The 19,966-nt window shown below is 41.9% G+C and overlaps 1 protein-coding gene and 1 long non-coding RNA gene across 4 annotated transcripts in view; both read right to left on the bottom strand.

Annotated features, from left to right (window-relative positions):
• The window catches only part of SAXO6 (stabilizer of axonemal microtubules 6), a 31,185-nt gene extending 25,840 nt beyond the window's left edge, over positions 1–5,345 (bottom strand). The window contains exons 1-3 of one of the 3 annotated variants that reach the window (XM_045789635.2): positions 4,901–5,345; positions 3,789–3,903; positions 160–533 (exon numbers count right to left, since the gene is read on the bottom strand). In XM_045789635.2, coding sequence (XP_045645591.1) covers positions 160–533; positions 3,789–3,903; positions 4,901–4,918 — 507 coding nt within the window. In that variant the 5' untranslated portion in view covers positions 4,919–5,345. The remainder of the gene's footprint in view (positions 1–159; positions 534–3,788; positions 3,904–4,900) is intronic. The other 2 variants (XM_045789634.2, XM_045789633.2) reach the window with 2 other exon arrangements.
• A 553-nt stretch (positions 5,346–5,898) lies between these two features.
• Positions 5,899–19,759, bottom strand: LOC123787152 (uncharacterized). The gene is made up of 3 exons (XR_006778122.2): positions 19,517–19,759; positions 9,548–9,759; positions 5,899–6,366 (listed from the first exon to the last, which is right to left on the bottom strand). It is a non-coding gene; the product is annotated as an uncharacterized LOC123787152 (long non-coding RNA).
• Between the last annotated feature and the right edge of the window lie 207 nt (positions 19,760–19,966).

Genomic DNA, 19,966 nt, shown 5'->3' with positions numbered 1-19,966 from the left:
AATAGAATTCCCAATAACTAAAGTCACCAGTCTCTTAACTATTCTATAAGACATTAGATAAGAAAACAACAATGGAAAATTTTTAAGCACAAAATGTAGTATTACTGAAATTACAAAGAATTCTATGCTTTCAAAAAGAAATACAGTGAAAATACCTACCCCGTTAGCTACATTTTCTGAATGCAGCTTGGTAGAATGCTCCAGGTCCTCATTTTCATTAACTGGTGGATGGTTTGCTGTTACATCCACATCATTTTCCACAATATCTGAAGCCCCTTCAGCTCTGGAGTCTGTAGAGTGAGATCTGGTTCTTTTGGGAACCCTGGAGGCTTCTAGTGCAAGAACTCTTTCTTGGTTAACATCTTCTTTTTGTTCTGCCTCTTGTGATTCTGCTATTTCTGGGGCTTCAGGTTTTGGAGATACAACCACATCGTTCTCTGAGATCGCTCCATTCCACTCAAGAGATTTTGAAATCTGTGCGTCATGATAAGGGACTCTTCTTTTTGAAATAAAACTTGGCTCTCTTGTGATTCCTACAAAATACAGTGTATAAAAATTGCAGCTACCGAAGCATAAAGTTACAAAGACAACTCTTCCTCACACTTAACGAAGAGAAGAAATGGAATTGAAAATTCAGTTGCGATACAATGTCCTTCAAGTTGCAGGATACAAAAAAAACAGGTATAGTTTGTCAACATAAAATCTTTAACTTTGCTTTTAAAAAAGTACTGAAAGTTTGACATGAAAAAAATTAAAAATTGGGGTCACAGTGTTCGAGTTATCCTAAGTCACTAGAATCGCAACGTGACAGGCCTGGCAAGCCAGGCGGACATGTTGCCTCCGTTTCTAATTACTTTCCTGTGCTACTTAACAGAACAATGGGCCCTGGTATTGTCAAAATTTGGGACTTTTCACAAAGCTTCTCTTATGCACAGTAGACCAAGAAGGGAAGGGATGAGATGTCACTATGCTGGATCTTGGTTCTACATTTGCCTTGATTTCCTGAGAATTAAAGAGAATGAACCCTTTTAACTGGAGCTAAGATACTAGTTCTCTATATTTGTCTGGCAAGCAAATGTCCAAAAAACTTAACCTTCTACCCAAGTAAGAGGAGCTCTGTGGAATGACAGCCACAGAGACACTGTCCTAGTTTGGGGCCATTCTTTAAATAGAAGGCTGTGCAGGGAAGGTGGACCGAAAATCTGGCATGATATAAAACCCACAGTTCTTTAGCCTCTGTGACAGATGTTTTAGCCATTAAACCCAGGGTCCCCACCTTTACAACACTTCCCTAGACAAGCGGACTTCAAACTGGGTGCGTACGTGTCTGGAGGCATATGGAGACATTCTGGGGGGTAAGCAGAAATGGGCCGCTTAAGGGAATCATTTTGCAGATCCCAACTCTATATGCCCTATTTCCCAACATTGGTCTGCCTGAGAGCTGGACCTGCTCTCTGCAGTCTTCATTCCCAACCCCCCTTTCCCACTTCGCAAAAGGAAGACACACCTCTCAGCCAGCCACAAGGAACAAAAAATTCTCCTAGGTGTGGAGGATAAACAAAGGGACAATTCAAGAAAGTATAACTACTGAGTATCTGACAGCAAAGCAAAGAAGGCAGAGATTACAAATAACAAAGAAACAGTGCCTTATTTCATCCAGGTCCACACCTTTCCCACCTATCTTAGAATTAAAATTCAGGAGTAAGAGGGCTGTCACATGAAACGAATAGATATTAACACATGTTAACACATTTACAGGAATTGAAAAAGAAAGACTTTTTTCTCAAAGAAAATAATTCTAATTTGCCTGATTACTTTGCCAATGAGGACTGACATTACCAATTACATGATGAACATTTACCAAAATTGAATGAGCTACACTGGCAGCTCCATAGTTTTAACAAAACATATGTGAAACATATGCACAATATTCAATATGTCAGAAATCATATCCTTTGAAACTATTTGCTACACTTATGATTAAAAACATTAAATATCAAGTTAAAAACGTGAAAGGATACAAAGACTTTCTAAACTCTCTTAAGGGATATGAAAGCAAAAAAGACTACTGCCCTGGACTTCCCTCTGCTTTAACAGAGAGAGGCTTCTGGTAGATTAGCAAAATGAAAGGGGAAGACTCTCAAGTGGTCTGCCCTTCTCTCCCAGCCTCAGCAAAAATACACCAAGGGGAAAAAAATACACCACATTAACAGAATGTCCGGCCGATCCTAGGTAAAACTATTGTTATTCCTTGCTGGTGTCCCACCTCCCTTTCTGAACATCCTGGAGTTCTCACTCTGCCCTTTCCCTTTACTTAATATTCCCCATTAATATACCTCCCCTAGACCATTCCTGCCTTCGTAATGTACCATACTCCAAAGTGGTTTTGCTCCCAGTCTTGTTTCAACACACCCTCAAATGTAGCTCATCTAAGCTAAAATGTTATAAGGGCAACAATCTGGTTAACCAATTCCCCAGTGTCATAATAGGCCGTCAATGGGATAGCTACACTTTTAAGATTTACTTTGGATTAATCTAATGGAGCCTCAAATTTGGAGAATTTTGAGTCATTTGGAGGATTCTGAGCATCACCTTGCCCAAGAAGCAGGGATATCCAATGTTTGAAGTCAGGCTCTGGGCAAAGGATCTTGATGCGCAGACGAACCCAGAGCCACTCACTCTAGCCCACTCTTCCTTTTGTTCTCCAAACCTAATCCTGGAAACACTCTTCTCATTCTACTAATTTCCCAGGCTTGTGAAAATTATGCTTATTTCCCATATGCCATTTTTTCTCCTGGTTTCAAATATCTAATATTTGGGGGACTTGAAGCACTCTCAGATATGGGGCCCCAAGCACTCACCTATATATATGCACCTGGACCTTAATAGGCAATATCTCATTTAATCCCTCCCAGAAATCCTGTGCAATGGGTTTCCTAAACCCACTTGGTAAAACAGGCCGAATTTGCCCAAGATCACGCAGCTAATGTGCACTTGAAGTCACGTTCCTTCATTCATTCAAACACTAGTTTTAATAAGCACTAGAGTGTGTCAAGGCTGTGTGTCACCTACTAGGCAGAAAGACAGACAGAGCCCTTGCTCTTAGATATCTTATATTCTAGTGAGGGAGAATGAAACAGGAAGGTAGAGTAAAGTCAGTATGTTTATTTTCCCCTTTACCATGTTCTGGGAAACCTTGGCCCAGGGCTCTGACTTCCCTAGGATACCAGGAGGAAAAACGTGTGATGACAAAAATATAGCCTCCGAACTCATGGGCTTTCCACAAAAAAAAAGGACTTGATTTCAAATCATGGTTTTGCCACTTACTATGAACTTTGGACAAGCTACTTAATTAAAGTCTCCCTTCCTTAAGACCTTGGGAGTACACCTCCCCAGGTTTGTCTGCTCTCAGGTTTCACGTATCAGCTCAAATATCACCTCCTCAGAAAGGCCTTTCTTGACTATCGAAGCTAAAGTGTATTCCCTCCAATTCAGCCCTCCCCCAAGTTATCTATATGCTAGCCTATAACAACCTGAAATCCCCTGGTTTGTTTATTGAGTTACTTGTTTCTGTTTTTCCCTACAGTTAGAGTCTTTGTCTGGTTCAAGGCTATCTCTCTAGAACTGGGAATAGTCGTGGCCTATAGGAAGCCCTCAATAAATATTTGTTAAACAAATGAGTAAGCCAACCAGGCCAACTGAATGATGCTTCAAAATTTTTAAGCATTTTGCAAATTTAACCCCAAGGTTTATTTAAGTTATAATGACTATTAGTTTGTTCAACTTACCTAACTGATCTGATCTAAGTCCAGCCCATGGGTACCTTCTCCCCACTGAGGGATTATAGGACTCTGACAAATAGGACTTTTTCCACAGAAAGTTTCTCTGGTATTCACTCAGCCCCTGTAATACAAAAGACAATTTGAATACGATGCAATTAATGGACTTTGTTTTAAAGAAGACATCAGTAAATATAATTTCTGAACTATTACAGAGAGTTGAAAGTCTTGAGATTGATAAACACAGAACTCCTTGATATCAGCTGTTTATCCAGCCCTGTGCTAAGCAGTTCACACGTATTCTATCCTTTAATCCTCACAACCACCTGAGGCAGATGCTAGCAGGAATCTAAGGCTCTGAGCAATCACCTTTTTGCTGGGTGTCTGATTCCAAAGCCTGGACTCTTGTCTGATAACAGGTGACAATCCAAATCCTCATCACTATAATTATCCTAAGTTCTCAGTAAGTACACAATATCATGTATGATGCCTTGTACCTTTCGAAATTTTGGAAAGCCAACTGAAGAGACAAATTCTCCTCCCATTCTGGATACAAGCCCTTAAGATAAAAGAACAAAACTGGGTTTGTGGAATGCTGTGGCCAACTGTTATGTTGATGGGTGCCTAACAGCTACCACCTACCTGGAACTTACACACAACTACGAACACTGTATTTCTTACAGCCTTATCTTTACATTGTCAAGGTCCCATTTCTCAATGCTTTAAAAGGCATAGGCACTTTAAAGTTTTAAAGGGTAGGTAGGGGGCGGGGGTTAAAGTATAAGCTGTGAGATGGGGCCACAGGTGTCCCAATCTGAAGCCACCTTAGATGTCATTACAAAGTGCCCTCCTTCCATCTCCACTCCCGTGTCCTCCAAAACCAGTCTTTCTCAACACCATCTAACGCTTCCACACTGCAACTTGGAAGTGTGTGTGAGCGGACAGGGAGCTAGGCGGAGGAGACAAGCATCCTCCAGGATCGTGACTGGCAGGCTCGGGGGCTGACAGGCTCTGCGGGGCCCAGGAGCGCCGCGCAGAAAGCCAGCGAGGCCCCGGCGCCCCACACCCGCCCCACCACGACTCCCCCCAGCAGCCTTCAGATCCGGAGACCACGGCCTCACCTTGAACCGCACCGGCATGTCGCCTGGCGCTGGAGCCCCCGCCACTCCGACAGTTAACGGGACAAAAAGCCCCGAGGGGGCGGGGCGACAACAGTCTGTTCCCTAGCAAAATCCTCGGCCTGGCGTCCCCGACTACGCGCCGGCGCACTCCGCCCTTTCCTCCTTGAGCCCCGTCGCTCTGCCTTTCCCCGCCCATTCTGAGGCCTAAGAACCAATAGAGACTCGCAGAACGCCTTGCCGTCGTAAAGATTTGACCAATCAGTGCCGGAATGGGAGGTGCCCGCCTCCCGTGACAAATCCCGGGGACTAACAGAAATGGCGGGCGGAAGACTGGCCAATGAGGCTCCCGGAACCGGGGTGGGTGGGGCCCCGCGGGAGCTTCGTCCTGGGGAGAGCTTGGCGGCTCCTGGTATTGCGGGTCCTGTGTGACAATGGGTCTACCGGCCGGTGGGATTCGTGTGTCGCTGGCCTCGCTGGGCCGGGTTCGTGACGTCATAAAACATGAAGGTGTGTTCTTAATTCCAAATCTGTGACGAAACCGAAATGTTTCTTTTATGATGTGAAAATGTTCAGGTCTTTTCTCCTGAATACCCGTTCCTCCAACTGACAGCCATGTTACACTACTTATTGTCACATGAAAAGGGGTCGGCAAAAAATCAATATTGCTTAGGCAGGCCAAAAATTTTGATAGTGACTCTTGAAAGAGAAACTGCTTACTTCCAGTGATGTTCTTGCCTCCCACTACCCCGCCCCCCCAAAAAAAACATGTACATTGAGCTCTTATGTTAGAAAACATAAATGATGCTTGTGAGTCTCAACTTCCAAAGCTTCAGCGTTGTCTCTCTTCTCACTCATTTTAAAAAATAAAATTCCATCTGCTTTTAATAGACTGCTGCCATCATCATCAATAAATATTTTTCCAGGTTCTACCGTTGACAGAACACTGTGCTGACTCTGAGAATGGGAAAGAAATAAATTGTCCAGACAGTTGTCTAATATACTTGCAGAGAATGAACATCTATTTATTCAATAATAGTATAATGTATCATGTACTAAATTTTCAAATGAAAGGTATAATAATAAGGGCTATAGGAGTTGGAGGAGGGAGTTGTCCTTAAGGGCAGATATGATTGGAAGAAGCCTCAGGAAGAAATATTCAGACTCAGCCTTGAAGATTAGAAGGACTGAAATAAGTAAAGAGGAAAAGGGGACGATCAAAGGGCAGATGACTGAATGGAATGCTGCCAGGCTTCTTCCAGGAACAATGAAAACAATGCCTTTACTTTTGTCATTTGTTGACTGAAGAAAAGTATGCCCTCTTTTAAACTTTCAAATATTAATAGCAATCCTTGATGCTCTAAGCATTTTCTGCAAAGACTTGTCTTCCTGAATCCTAATTGATGTCTCTGTTCTTCTTCATCATCACGGAGATACTTAAAAATTCATTTGAAGGAGGCACCTGAAATCTGAAACAAAGAGAATATTAAATTAGCCCCTATGTGGCCATGCATCCAGGGGGCCCTTGATAAATGTTAATTGGTGATGACAGCGTCTCTGTCGTGTAAATTAAGAATGGCACAAACAAGACACAGTGGAACATAAAACGAAGGTCCTCTGCAGGAAAACAGCCCAGATCTTACAGAGTAGGAAAAACACAGCTCTGATTGTATACAGTTTTGTTACCACATAATGCTGAGGTGAAATCAGTAAAAGCAAGCATGTAGAATGTAGCCTGTCTGCTAAACAAGGACCATGAGAAGTGCAGTAGAGTTCTGCTGAGCAGGGAATAAATGACAAGTACAGCAGATGGTAAAAATAACTGAGTCTCAACCTGGGTTTGTTGAGATGCGTTATAAGGATTTGAGGAAGAAGAGTACTTTACTTTGTTATTTTTATATGAGAGCCCACTCAAGTTAATGAGGCCAAGACGTGGAAATGAAAAAAAGGGACACCCTTAGTAAATGAGAGTTTGTAGCCTGTGTTTTACCAGCTTTTACACTCTCCACTATCGCAGGAAACAGACCCAGTACCTACAGTGTGCCACCCAACTGTTTTGGGGAGTCCCTAGGAGGTGTCTCACACGTGCTTACAGCTAGCACATATGGTATGCTGGGCAACTCTGCCTCGAATTCCAATAGCCACACATCTGTATGTGTCACTCTTGCTGCAGGCCACCACAGCCACATTTGCTAAGTACTGAGTCTCCATGGGGCACAGCATGAAGCCTCCTCCTTGGACTGCCCAACCCTGCTGGTGATCTGTGACAAGGCACCTCTCTCCCGTTTTTGTGTTACTCTCTATTAAGTGAGTATCAAAGTGTCTTAGAGGGCTTTTCCATTTGTGTTTTAGCCTTCCTTCTCTCCAAAGGGAATTCCATGGAGTCTGGGCCAGAAAGTAATCCTCAAGTGATAGGTTTCATTCTGTGTCAATCTATGACATTCTATTCTAGATATGCTTCTCTCTTCCACCGGCCAAGGTCCTCTTACTAAGACAAAGGTATCATACCTGACTCCCTCTTGCCTTTGTTGAGTTCTCTATTTCTCATGCAAATATATTTCTCTTTATTACCTGTGAGAGATTAAATTGGTACCACCTCTATGAAGGACAATTTGGCAATTCTTTCGAGCCACTTTTATAACTACTTTTATAACTTTATCTTACAAATGTACTTGCCCATATGTGAAAAATATTTATTTAAGGTTGTTTACTGCATTGTTTAGAGTAACAAAAATAGGAAACAATTTAAATATCCATCCTAGTTAAATATATTAAGGTTCCTCCAGGACCCAGAGCAAGAACAGGCTATGCAGGAGGTCCAGGTGACAGTGCAGGCTGCTCTGCTCCTTGGGACTTCCAACCCAACAGATCCAGCTGGGTCAGACCCACTTCAGGTGTCAAATATTATATCCATCAGGGTCTGGCTGGGAAAACAGAAACTACTGGAGGCATTTCAAGAAAGAAAGCTTAATTTAAACTGTTGGTTAGTGAGTTATTGGAGAACTTAGAAAAGCTAAGAGGAGAAACAGAAGATAGTAATTCCAGAAAGCAGCTCATATCCCTGAGGTTAGAAGAGCAGAGGAAAATGTTGATGTTACTGGAACACAGAGGTTTGCCTTAGAAGCCTCAGGGAGTTGCCAGACCTCTGAGAAGGGTCACTGCCCAGACGGTACTGGTGCCTCTTAGGGAACAAAGTGAGGCTGCCTCTGGGAATGACAGAAAAAAAGAAAGGGAAGGAGGGAGGGAAACAGAGAAAGAGAGAGAGAGAGAAAGAGAGGAAGAAAAAGCAAAGAAGACAAAGAAAGAAAAGGAAAAGTTGGAGATTGCAACCAGCTGCTACCATGGAGCAAAAGGTCATCATTAAGGTGCTGCTGAGAGCAAACGGTGAGCAAAAGTGAGCATTCTGGTCTCTAGTGTCCTCTCTTAGCAGACCTAACAGGGAGTTACTTAGCAGGGTCCAAAGGGTCTGCAGAGCCCAAAAGGTAAGATCAGAAGTGAGAGACTATAACTTGTTAACTTCTACCCATCCAACCCTTAAAAAGAAAGAAGCATTTTTTTTAATGAGCTAACATGGAAGTAGTTAAAAAAAAAAAAAAAAGCAAGTTGTAGACGTGTGTATATAGTATACCATAAGTTGGGATAAAGAAAGACGAAGGAAAGAAAGAAAAAATGATGTATATAATAGCATCATTCACGGGCACTTGTTTCCTCATTCAGGAGTCCAACTCTATTAGCAGCAGCTATGAAGATAACATTTCATTCAACTTACCTATGAATACATGGAAACTTTGAGGCATATAGTTACTATGACTATTCTGTTCACATAAAATAACTGCATTGACCCTTTCTAGATTCTCTTTGATTTGCATATATTTCAATAAGCCTGTTGCTTTACAAAAATATATCAAAATCCTTTAAAAACAACTTTTATCTGCACTTAAAATATAAATATACTACTCATTCTATTAAAAACAGGAAGTCAGTCACTTCACAAATCTAACAATCTCCCATCATTTTCTTGGCAGCAATTGAAACATTGGAGAATTTGTACTTGTATTCAAATGTGTGTTTGTGTTGAATCTGTATGTGCCTCTAACCATATTCTTATTTTACAAACAAAAATGTATTACATATAAGCAGAACACAGTCAAACAAAAGGGTTGAGGAAAGAAAATACAAATATGAGTAAGACACAGTCCCTGCCTTCAAATCTGATTACAATCGAACGAGGGAACAGACTCATACACAAAGAGCTCAGGAAACGATGGAAACAAGGATTCAAGAAGGGGCTTAAAGTGAAGACTCAGGTATTCTGAAGATGCTTTTAAATCCAGTGCCAGAAAGTTTGATCCAAGACTGGGGACTAAAGAGCAGACAGGATAAGAGAGCTACTTTTAAGTTCCATCCTGGGAAACACCTGATCTGGAGGACCTTTCACTTTCCCTTTTGTTCTACACTAGGTAGCTGAATGCAGACCAGAACTAACATTTGCTCAAGATTGGGTCCCAAAAAGGTAAGTTACTTGCTCTCTGTTGTCTTTTTTTCTCTTGTTGCTTCAGAAATCAGAGTAAAGCTGTTTTAGTAACCGCCATTCCATCAGCGCAGTGATCTGCCTTGTGTTTGCATATACGTAATTTTTTTCTCAAATACCTTGCAAGGTAACTGAAATTCCAGTTTCCACGCTTCGTGATGCTCTTAAGCTCTGTCACTTCCTCTTGGGTCATATTTACGTGGGCTTTCCTTGGTAAATCTTGATCTCAGTCTCTGCCAAAAAGCAATCAGTCTGACAGTCACTTTCTTTGGCGTTTTTCCATCGGTTTTAACTGCTTTTTCCTCACATGAATGAATTTCTGATTGCACAACTGAAAAGAAAAATGACAAAATTAAATCAATGGATTCTGTCTCAGAAGCAAAATTGCTGATACTTCACATTAGTGTCAGTAAGAATCAAATAAACAGGGTATGTGATTAAGACTTACCAATGAGCCAAGGGCAATTTATCTTCCAGACTTTTCGCCATGGGATGCCTTTGTTGACAAAGAAGTGTCTGGCTTTTGAATCAATGGGGCACCTTTTGGAGGGACTCCAGGTTCTCTTGACAACATGTACTTTTTTTTTTTTTTTTTTTTTTTTTTTTTTAGTGAGCTCGAGGGACTCCTAGCCATACAAGGCCATGACTGAATAAATAAAGTAATTCTTAGTAAGACATAAGCCACTGCAAGCCTCACATACCATAATAACATGTTGTGCCTCTGCTGAACAAGACACAGGGAACAAAATATGAAGGCACAAAATTCTTTTCATTTTAATGCCTTCACTGTTGATGATTCTGTTATCTAAAAACTGCCTTCCCTTTTCTTCAGTGATTATTGTCTTGAATCACCATCCATATGAAAGTATCCACAGGGACACAGGTTTTTCTAGAATTGCTAACTCTGTAGATTTGGGAGCATTAATTCTCTGACCACTTAAAACCAGACGCCATGTCTTAAAGTCAGATCAGAGGACACTGTCTTCCTAAGAGCCTTCTAAATCTCTACCCCACACCAAAATAAATTTTCAAATATTCATTTATCACACAGTGTATAGGCACCTTAAGAACTTCAGGTCAAGACCGAATGCCTATTATTATTCCTTCTCATACCACTGTTGTATTAGTAATGCTATATCAAATATCAATACAGGACTAAGAATTTTTCAAAACATAAATCCATTTTCCTCTCCTTAGTGACTTGTAATTGTTGGTTCCCTTTAAAACTTATTTGTTTGGGTTTTGCTGGAACAATGAGTTCATAAAATCTTAATACTGTTTTGTTCATCCTTCAGTCTCTCAACTTCCAGTAATTGAATTAATAATGTTCGGCCCTATAGAGAGTGATATACCCAATTGTAAAATACTGCACACATGAGTTTAAAGAAACTGTTTCAATATCACTGAGCACAATAAGGCTTAGGAATCATGCTCATTTAAGTTCATCATAGCTGTGGCAGACACTGCAAATCCACTCCAACCTCCTTTTCATGTACTACAGAAATTAGAAAGCTGAGAGTCGCTTTGACACTAGGCCGCTTCGCAGCTGAAGGTGAGGTATAACTTACACTTTGCCGATGAGCAGCCCTTGCTTAAACTGAATTAGATGGGAGAAGGGCAAAGCACGGTACCTGTGGTGATGGTATAATCATGGCAGGAGCAGCAGGAGCGTGCTTCTGAGAGGCCAGTTTTAGCAGCAGCTCCCTCATCACCGCAGCAATGACAGAGTTCCGGAGCCAGGGTTTACAGCAGTGGTTTATTAACTTAGCCAGGAATTTCCTGGTTCAACAACTCCTGGCATTAGTGAATCTGTTCTGTGGTGTGGCTCCACTTCTTCTGCCTTCCCAAGGATTCTGTAAGCCACGTTGTGTCAGTCATCTATTACCACAATAATGCTGTATAATAAACATCCCCCAAATGCAGTGGCTTAAAACAATAACCATTTATATCGCTCATGAATCTGTGGGTCAGCTGGCCAGTGCTAGTAGTCTAAGTTGAGCTTGTCTGACCTCGCTGAGCTTGCTCAAGCATTTGTGGTCAACTGATGGGGACTTTAGAAGCTGGCTGGTCTCAGATGACCTCAGCTAGGACGACTCTCACTGCTGCCTCACCTTCAACAGGCCAGCCTGGATTATTCTCATGCAAGAGGAAGGTACCAGAGGGAGAGCAAAGTGTGCAAGGCTTTTGAGGATTAGGTTTAGAAATAGCACACCATCACTTCTGCCACATTTCATTGGCCAGAGCAAGCCAAAAGGCCAGCCCAGATTCAGGAGGTAGGGAAACAGACTCAATCCCTTGATGGGAGGAGTTACAAAGACAAATTGTAAAGGAGGAAAGAAAATGTGGGGCCATTATTACAGTAAGTCTGCCTCAACACTGAATACCCTGAAAACACCCTCTCTGCTTTAAATGGCTGAATAAATTGTGTTCTCTGCAGATAACTCTGACCAATACAATGGTGGATTATACATATGCATGTATCTCTATTACCTCTAAAAATGCTAAAAAATGACAGTAAATGAATAAAACTGGTACAAATTGGTGAGGTCGGAGAGAATGGCAGAGGAGACAACTACAAAATAGAGATGTTGACAAATATTGGTGGTATGGAGAACAGAGTCGGTTGCAGGCTGGGCTCTGCAGGAAACAGGCCCTGAGCTGAAGCTGAATGTGCTGAATGTTTATTAGTGAGGCCGCTTAAGATCAACACTTGTGGAAGGGAGGGCTAGGGAGCAGCACAGGATAGACATCAGGCTTCCAGGCAGGCCTGACAACAACTTCAGCTAACCCCATGCGGAGTCCAGAACTGAAAGGGCCTGTCAGCCTTATCCTGTGCTGGGCCTGGGGAAGGGCACAGCCTTGGGGAAGGTGGTTCCCTGCGCAGCACAGGGCACAGACAGCACCAGCAGCAACTATCTTTCCCTGAAGTGGGACACGGACAAGTGCATCACTATAAGCATGTTCCTACTAAGTAAACAAAAAAACCAAAAATCATGCATTTGAAGCCACAGGCAAAAATATCTCTGTTCCCATGGGGAGCCAGTCTCAATGTAGCTATTAGAGTGTGAGTCCCTAAACCTTCAAGAGTGAAGGAGGGTACCTGTCAGCCCTGGTACCCTTAGTTCCAGTTCAGAACTCCCAGAGACAAAACACCGGACCTGAATCTCACGGTGCCCTTTCCCTTCCCTAGGCTGTCTCCTCTACCTTCCCATGTCACGGGTCGCTCTGCTCCAGCATCAGGCCACCCCCAGCCTTGTGCTTCTGGAGATGCTGGTGGCGTCGGTGCCATGCAGACAGGAAAGCCAGGGGCAGTGGCCAGCAGCACATATGCTTATGCATTTCACAGGCAAAGGGTGGGAACTGGAGCTGGCAAGGAGCACAGGAACCCCTATCTTAGAGAGCGGCAAAAGAAAAAGAAACTGGACCTAAGGAACGGGCCTAGGACTTGCCTTCTTACCTATAGGTAAATAAAACTCACATTGAAAAAAAATGGTCGATACTAGTGAACCAAGAGGAGAAAAAAATATTGACTCCCTAAAATTAATTCCAATTACAGTCATTTATAGCCTGGCTGCTACCATTTATACCCAATTACCATAGAGCACAATAACAAGCGTTCATGTTATAAAGTGTATGTTTAGTAAATTGATTGGAAAGCTAAACTTTCCACTATATGGAGAGCCATTAGGGTTTGCTACTTCTTCCTTGTGATCCACGGCTCACCCCGTAACACTGCGGGGGGCACACGAGTCAGAGGGCAGCTCCATTCTCTTCTGATGAAAGAACACTCTGGAACAAATCATGTTTCACATAAGTGTTTTCTTTACAATACAAACCACTTTCTTCTTTGAATTGTGATGGCCTCTTGATCATGGGCTTTTATTGTTAAGAAAGCAAGGGTCCGTTTCCAATACATGCTTAGTTCTCAGCCAAATAGAGTGAAATGTGTGTAAACACTTTGTGAATTGGAAAACATTATAGAAATGTGAGCAGTTCCTGGTATGAGGTGTTAAGAATGGTCTCGTTTTGTACCATTTTGTACCGCTCATCTTTGGTCTTCCCAAACAGTGGAACTCATGCAGTTTAACGTTACTAGTTTCCAATTTATTGTGAACAGTACATTTCTGATTATTATTACTATTCTTGTTATTGTCTAATATTTATTGAGTGCTCATTACATGCCTTAGGACTGTATATGCTGTATCAGAATGGTTTCATCAGGGAAACAGGGCCACTGTAAATGGTATAGGAATAAAGGGCTTCATATAGAAATGATGGCTTACATAGATAGGAGAGCATCTGGAGGAGTAATGGTCTAGAAGGTGGCAGCCAGACAAGTGGAGAGTCACTGATGTGTTCAGTCTGAAGTCCTAGATTCTGGATGGAGAAACTCAGCTCATGGGGCATGTCCTAGAATCCTGCAGTGGCTACAGAGTGAGAGTTTATGGAAAGGGATGTGAGCCTCTGTGTCTAGTGAAGCCCTGATGAGCCTGAACAAGTATTAGCCCAGAAACAATGGTCGCCCTTCACTTTTGCTTTCCAAGTCTTGCGCAAGTCACAAACTCAAAGTCTCACTCATAAACTCCAATCCGGAACCACGTAGGAAAGGAGATTCTGGGAAATTCCAGATATTCTAGTAGTTTCCAGTCTTAGATAGGAGTAATATTGGTGGTGCCGAGTTACCATCAGGCAATGCAGCACACAGACAACTCTAATATCTAGGAAACAAGTGTCACTGTTAACATTTTTTGGCAGTTAAAATGCTGAGATGTTTAACGACTTGCCTGAGGTCACATGCTAATAGGTGGCAAAACTAAAATTCAAACCCAGGTCTGTCTGAGACCCCCGATCATAGTTTTAACAACTCTTGTTTAATGGCCCTTCAAAATCTATAAATACTGATTATCTGTCATAATATTTAATATTATTTCCTGTCTCTGTGAGGGCCAGAGGTATATGTTTTGACAATTCTAGAACACTGTAGTTAAGAGATACAGATCTTAGGACTAAAGTGATGTGTCAGGGATGCAAGTCTTCTTTGGGGCCGAGCTGAGACATTTCTGCTGCCCAAGGTATCAGGGGTTCGGTAGCTTACAGAGCTACATTATCAGGAAGTCTCATTTCGTCCTCTGGCTGGAGAAAAATTAATGCCTACACCCCTTAATTCTCCCATCCTTTCTAGATGCTGTGACCTACACAACGATACCTTGAACCTGCCTTTTGGGAGAAAGGAAAGAATATACTTTCCATTACCCCAAGCCAAGTGAAAAGAGTTTCCAGGGAACATTTGGAGAGCTTGACAAATGTTCCTTGGACTTTGTGAAACAGAAAGGCTATTATCTGATTCCTGCCTGGGGACACACAATGGTGAAAGATTATAGCTAGAATTGCTGGTTTAATGGCAGAATGACAAGAGGTGGGTGCATTAGGAGCAAACTACACTTCTGCCCACAGTAGGGCAAAAACATCTGAGTTTCCTTGTGGGTCAACTTAGACAGATGGGAGGGAGCCAACCTGGGGTCATGTTCGCTCCTACCTCAGAGTATTGCCTGGAGAGGAAATGTGACCTGCAGGTGGATTGTCAGAACTCCAGGTGCTAAGGCTGCGATCATGGTGGCTATTGATGTACAGCCCCACCCACACCAGGGGAGCTGCAGTCAGAGGTCCTCAGTGGGCACACCTCCAAAATACCCCTCAAGGGGAAAAGCCAGCAATTGTGCACCTGCCACCTCAGAGGAAATCATCAGATTACAGGCTACACAAGCCACAAAAAGTCTTTTTCATTAATCCCCTCTCCTTCTGAGCCTTGAAAGCTCAGAAGCAGCACCTACAAAACAAGGAAAAGTAAATGGACAAAGTAAAACAAGCAAGTAGGGAAGTCAAGTATGTGTCTCTCTCCAACTGGGCACAGTTGGGAGTTGGGGGTGGCAGAAGGAAAGGAAAAAGGAACTGGATCTGAGTTTTATACTATATAAGAACTTTAAAAACTACCAAGTGGTAATGACTAAAAGTAACCAAGGGATTTTTTTTCCCCTATCTATGAGTAACTGAAAAAGTTTGGGTACCAAGATTGTATCCAGAAATGGGACTAGATGGGAAAGAATGAAATTGATTTCTGCATGACCCTATTCAGTCCAGCTTATAAGTAAGATGATCATACCAATATAATAGTAATAATGGGACAACATGAAAGAACTCTTAGCAACTACAAACATTATAGCAGCATCTTAAAATGCCATGTAGGAGTTAGAAAATAAAGTTGAAGCCACCTCCTGGAAGTAAGATCAAAAAGAAAAAAAAATCCATAAAAAGAAAAAAAATACAATAAAAACAGTCATTGAGGAGTTCTAAGATCTGACATTATAATAGGAGTTTGTAAAAGGGAAAACAGGAAAAAAAATGTAGAGAAAGAAATTTTTAAAATTTTTTTCAAGAAACCTTCCCAGAATTGAAAAGATGAGTTTCTAAAGTAAAGTTCTCACCAATCATATGCATTAATTATTAAGCATATATCTGAAAACACCATTTTTGTGCTAGGCTCTATTCTATAACTACAGCAAAGACTAAAGCCAAGGATGTAAGTCCCTGCCAAGGAGCTTGCATCCTACTAGGAGAGACAGGTAATAGACAAAGAAATAATGACATATGTCAGATGGTGATAGGTGTCATTAAGGAAAATAAACTAGGATAAAGGAATATGGAATAATGAGATGGTGGGAAGGGATTGCTATTTTAGGCCAGTTGGTCAGGGGAGGCCTCTCTGGTCATGTGACAGTTGAGCAGAGGGAGCGAGAGATGCAGACATGCTGGAAATAGAAGCACAGCAAAAGCAAGGTTCTTTGTCCGCTGTGTTTACTAATGTATCCCAACTGCCTAGACTAGTGCTTGGCTCGTGGTAGGCCCTCCAGAAACACTTGTTGAATGAATGAATCAAAGCATAGGGAAAAGCATATGCAAAGGCCGTGATACAAAAACATCCTTGGCTTGTTCAAGAATGCCAGCGTAGCTGGAGCAATGGAAGCTTGAGGGTAAATAGTAAGTGATGACCTTGTAGGCCACGGCAAGGACTTTGGATTTTATTCTAAGACAGACGAAAATACATTGCAGGGTTCTGGACATCAGAGTGTCACGATACAATTGCTATTGTTAAAGAACTACCCTGGCTTCTACAAGAAGGCAGACCATAAGGAGGTGAAGCTGGGAGCAGGGGCACTGCACTACTCCAGGCAAACATTATGAGTGGCTTAGAGTAGGGTAGTGTGAGTGGAGATAGTGAGAAATTATCAGATGATTGATAAATCTCAAAGACAGATTACACAAGACCTGCTGATGAATTAACTAGATGTCATATGTGAAACAGAGAAGTTAAGGATGAAGCCAAGGTTTTTAGCCACAACAATTAGAAGGATGGAAGGGGAAACTCTTAGATGCAAGGTGTGATGTAAGGACCAGATGCAAGGGTGAGAAATGAGGGGTTATTTTCGACTTAATAATTTTGAGATGCCTACAAGACATACAAGTGGAGATGTCACATGTCATCTCTTTCCTAAACAAGTAACTTTAGGGGGGAAATGCATATTCAGATTTGTCCTCCTCAACACAATTCATCTATCTCAAGGGCCAGACAAGTGGCTAGATTTTAAAGCACATTTCCAACCCTGAGACCTTACAATCCAATAGTCCTCTCCTACAGCTGATGTAAAAACCATTGATTCTCCCCTTTTATGACACCTACAGGATCTTTCCTTCCCCGCAGTTTTCCTTGCATTTTCCACATCACATTCTCCCTCTTTCCCCTAGCTTCTTGAGGAATAGGTCTCTTTTATTTTGGAAAAAGAAGCAAAGAAATACAAACCCTTCATTTGACCATCCTGTTCTTTCTTCCTCATTTCCCTGACAAAACTTGGTCGCTTCCCCCTCAGGTCTCTGGTGAAGCTTTCTCTTCTTAACCTTGATTTCCCTCTCCAGTCCTATTCCTAGCCCAGTTCTCTCAAGGCCAAGCCTACAGCCCGTTCTCTGATCTGTGCATCCTCGCTGGGGCTCTGCACCATTCCCTGTGGTTGACTTCTCATGGGGGCCTCCCCCAGGATTCATTTTTGGCCATCTGCTCTCCCATCTGCATGTTTTCTCCCTCAGAAAGCTCATCATTCCTATAACTGCAATGAGTACCCCTGTGCGGATGACTCCCACCTATTCATTTCAGTCTTCACTTCTTATCAGAGTTTGACTTCCTAAGAGAATCTAAGCAAAGTGGTGATCTGGCATAGGTGCTGGAATCAGATGGCTCAGGTTTAAGTTTAACTATAGAAACTTGGGTCATATTTAGCCTCTCATCCTTGATCAAATGGGAATAATAATAGTACCTAACTCAGTTTCCATGAGGATTACATGAGTTTTATGTGTAAAACTCATAGTCCCTAGCACATAGTAAATAATAAATGTTAGTTATCATTATTGGAGATCATACTATCACTGCAAACTCAATGTATACAACCCCAAATTCTTCCTTTGCCTCTTTAATTAGTTCTCAAGTTTTTCTGTGCTATTTCTAGTTCTCAAACCCACAGATTTAACATTTGTAATAATCTTTGATTTACCCATTGCTTCAATTTTTTAAATCCAATCAGTTGACAAATAGGTTTTGCTAACTTTCCTAGTAATTTTTTTTGAAATGTGACTTTAGTCTTTTTCTTTCTTCTTCATCCCCCTGCTGTGCCCAGCTTAGTCCCCATCTCCTCACACTAACACAACCAGAGCAGCAACCTTCTCGTTAGTCTCTGTGGACTCAGCCTTGAACCTCAAACCATGGAAGTATTATCTAAGTGCCCATCTAGTCTCTCCTTCGCTCAGAAACTTTGAGTTCTGCTGTTTCCATTCCTATCAGGTGAAGAATCCTCTAAGTAGATAAAACTTTCTAGAACTTCCATAATACAGCTCCATTCTATGCAATCTTATTTCCTTCTACTTGCCAGTTCTGTCTCACCACTGCCCCAAGACCATCTCACGCTCTTTCTGGCCTCTCTACTACGTGCACATTGTTCTCATCTGGAATGCCCTCCTCACTTTTCTCCAGCAATCTCAGTCCTACCTGTTCTTCAGCCCAGCTTCATTTCAGCCTTCTCCCTGAGGTGCATGAAATGAAATTTCATTCATTCGATTACTCCAGCACCTGAAATCAGCATTTGATCCCATTTACATATTGTAGCATATTGTTCTATGAAGTGCCAAATATGTCATTTTTGTATGTATTAGATTATAAGATTCTAAAAGGTTATAATGTGTCCTAAACTTCAGTGTTCCTTCTTCACCCCTTCTCTACCCCATGCCTAGGAAAGCTGTAAGTGGTAAAGACCCAGGAAGCCTTGATGATAATATAAAAATAAAAATAATATACACTGTACTATATACCAAGTACTCATCTCAGGAGCTTTTTACATATATTAATTCATTTAATCTTCACAATAATTCTATAAAGTAGAAATATTATCTCTATTTTACAGCTGAGGAAACTGAAGCACAGAGAGGTTAAGTAAGCTGACCATGATTGATTACTGACCCAGAGTAATCTTCACATATGCAGATATGTGAAAGAATGCAAAATATAATCTAGGAAGACTATATTGTAAAAACTCCATTGAAGACCCAAAGAAAAGAAATCCTAAGACTCACCCTCACTTGAGTGATACAAAGTGACTACTTCTGGGTGGTAAGGGGAGAGGTTAAACAGGGATCACATTTTTTTTTTTAAGATACAATTTGTCATCTCTTTATTTCTCTGATTCTAAATGAACCAGAGAAGAGACCGGAAAGAAACATCCAGTCATGTCCCCATTCCCCATTCCCAAATAAGGCCACCCAACTACAACCATCAGTCCCTCATGAAATAAGCATCCATGTACATTGGCTACTGCTCTGCCCTAGGAGGAGACACATATGACATGGTATGCTCTGAAAGTCACGTGCTTCTCTTCCTGTCACAAGGAACACTTTTGGATATGCGCAAATAAGGAAGTGCTGTATGAACTAACTTGTGACTGTTTGAAAATCAGTCAAGTATTCCCCACAAATAGGAGCTCGTCGGCACCTACCTGAATTCTAGGTGTTCACTCTTTAGGAGAGAGCGTGAGGAGGCTGGAGCCATCCCTCCATGGCTGGCCCAGCAGGCCGCACTCTAACATGGAAAGCAAATCCTCAAAAGTTGGGCTGTCCCACCAACACTCAGCACCTCCTGTGGGTGAAGGAAAGACTGTAGCTTGACTGCAGCACAAGACTAATGTGGTGAGGTGAAGAGTTGAACAAATCAGTCATTTTCCTGTTGCATAAGTAGGAATTTGTACCTCTTGGCTTTTTGTTAGAGAAGGAGGGAGAAGTGCGGCTTCTTACCTCAGAAAACTCTACCCAATAAGAGGCTGGCCCTTCAGAGGATCCACCCTGGTTGCCACACAGAGTTTTGCAAACCTGGCTCAAAAGTTCTTGAAACAGTTATCTTTGCTTACAGTAGTGGTTAGAAAAATGAAATGGGAATTGAGAAACCTTGT

The sequence above is a fragment of the Ursus americanus genome, chromosome 17, assembly GCF_024610735.1.
Source record: "Ursus americanus isolate L20-20 chromosome 17, mUrsAme1.1.p, whole genome shotgun sequence".
Lineage (NCBI taxonomy): Eukaryota > Metazoa > Chordata > Mammalia > Carnivora > Ursidae > Ursus > Ursus americanus.
Note: the sequence above shows the minus strand (reverse complement) of the source record. Positions and strands in the feature narration are given on the sequence as shown.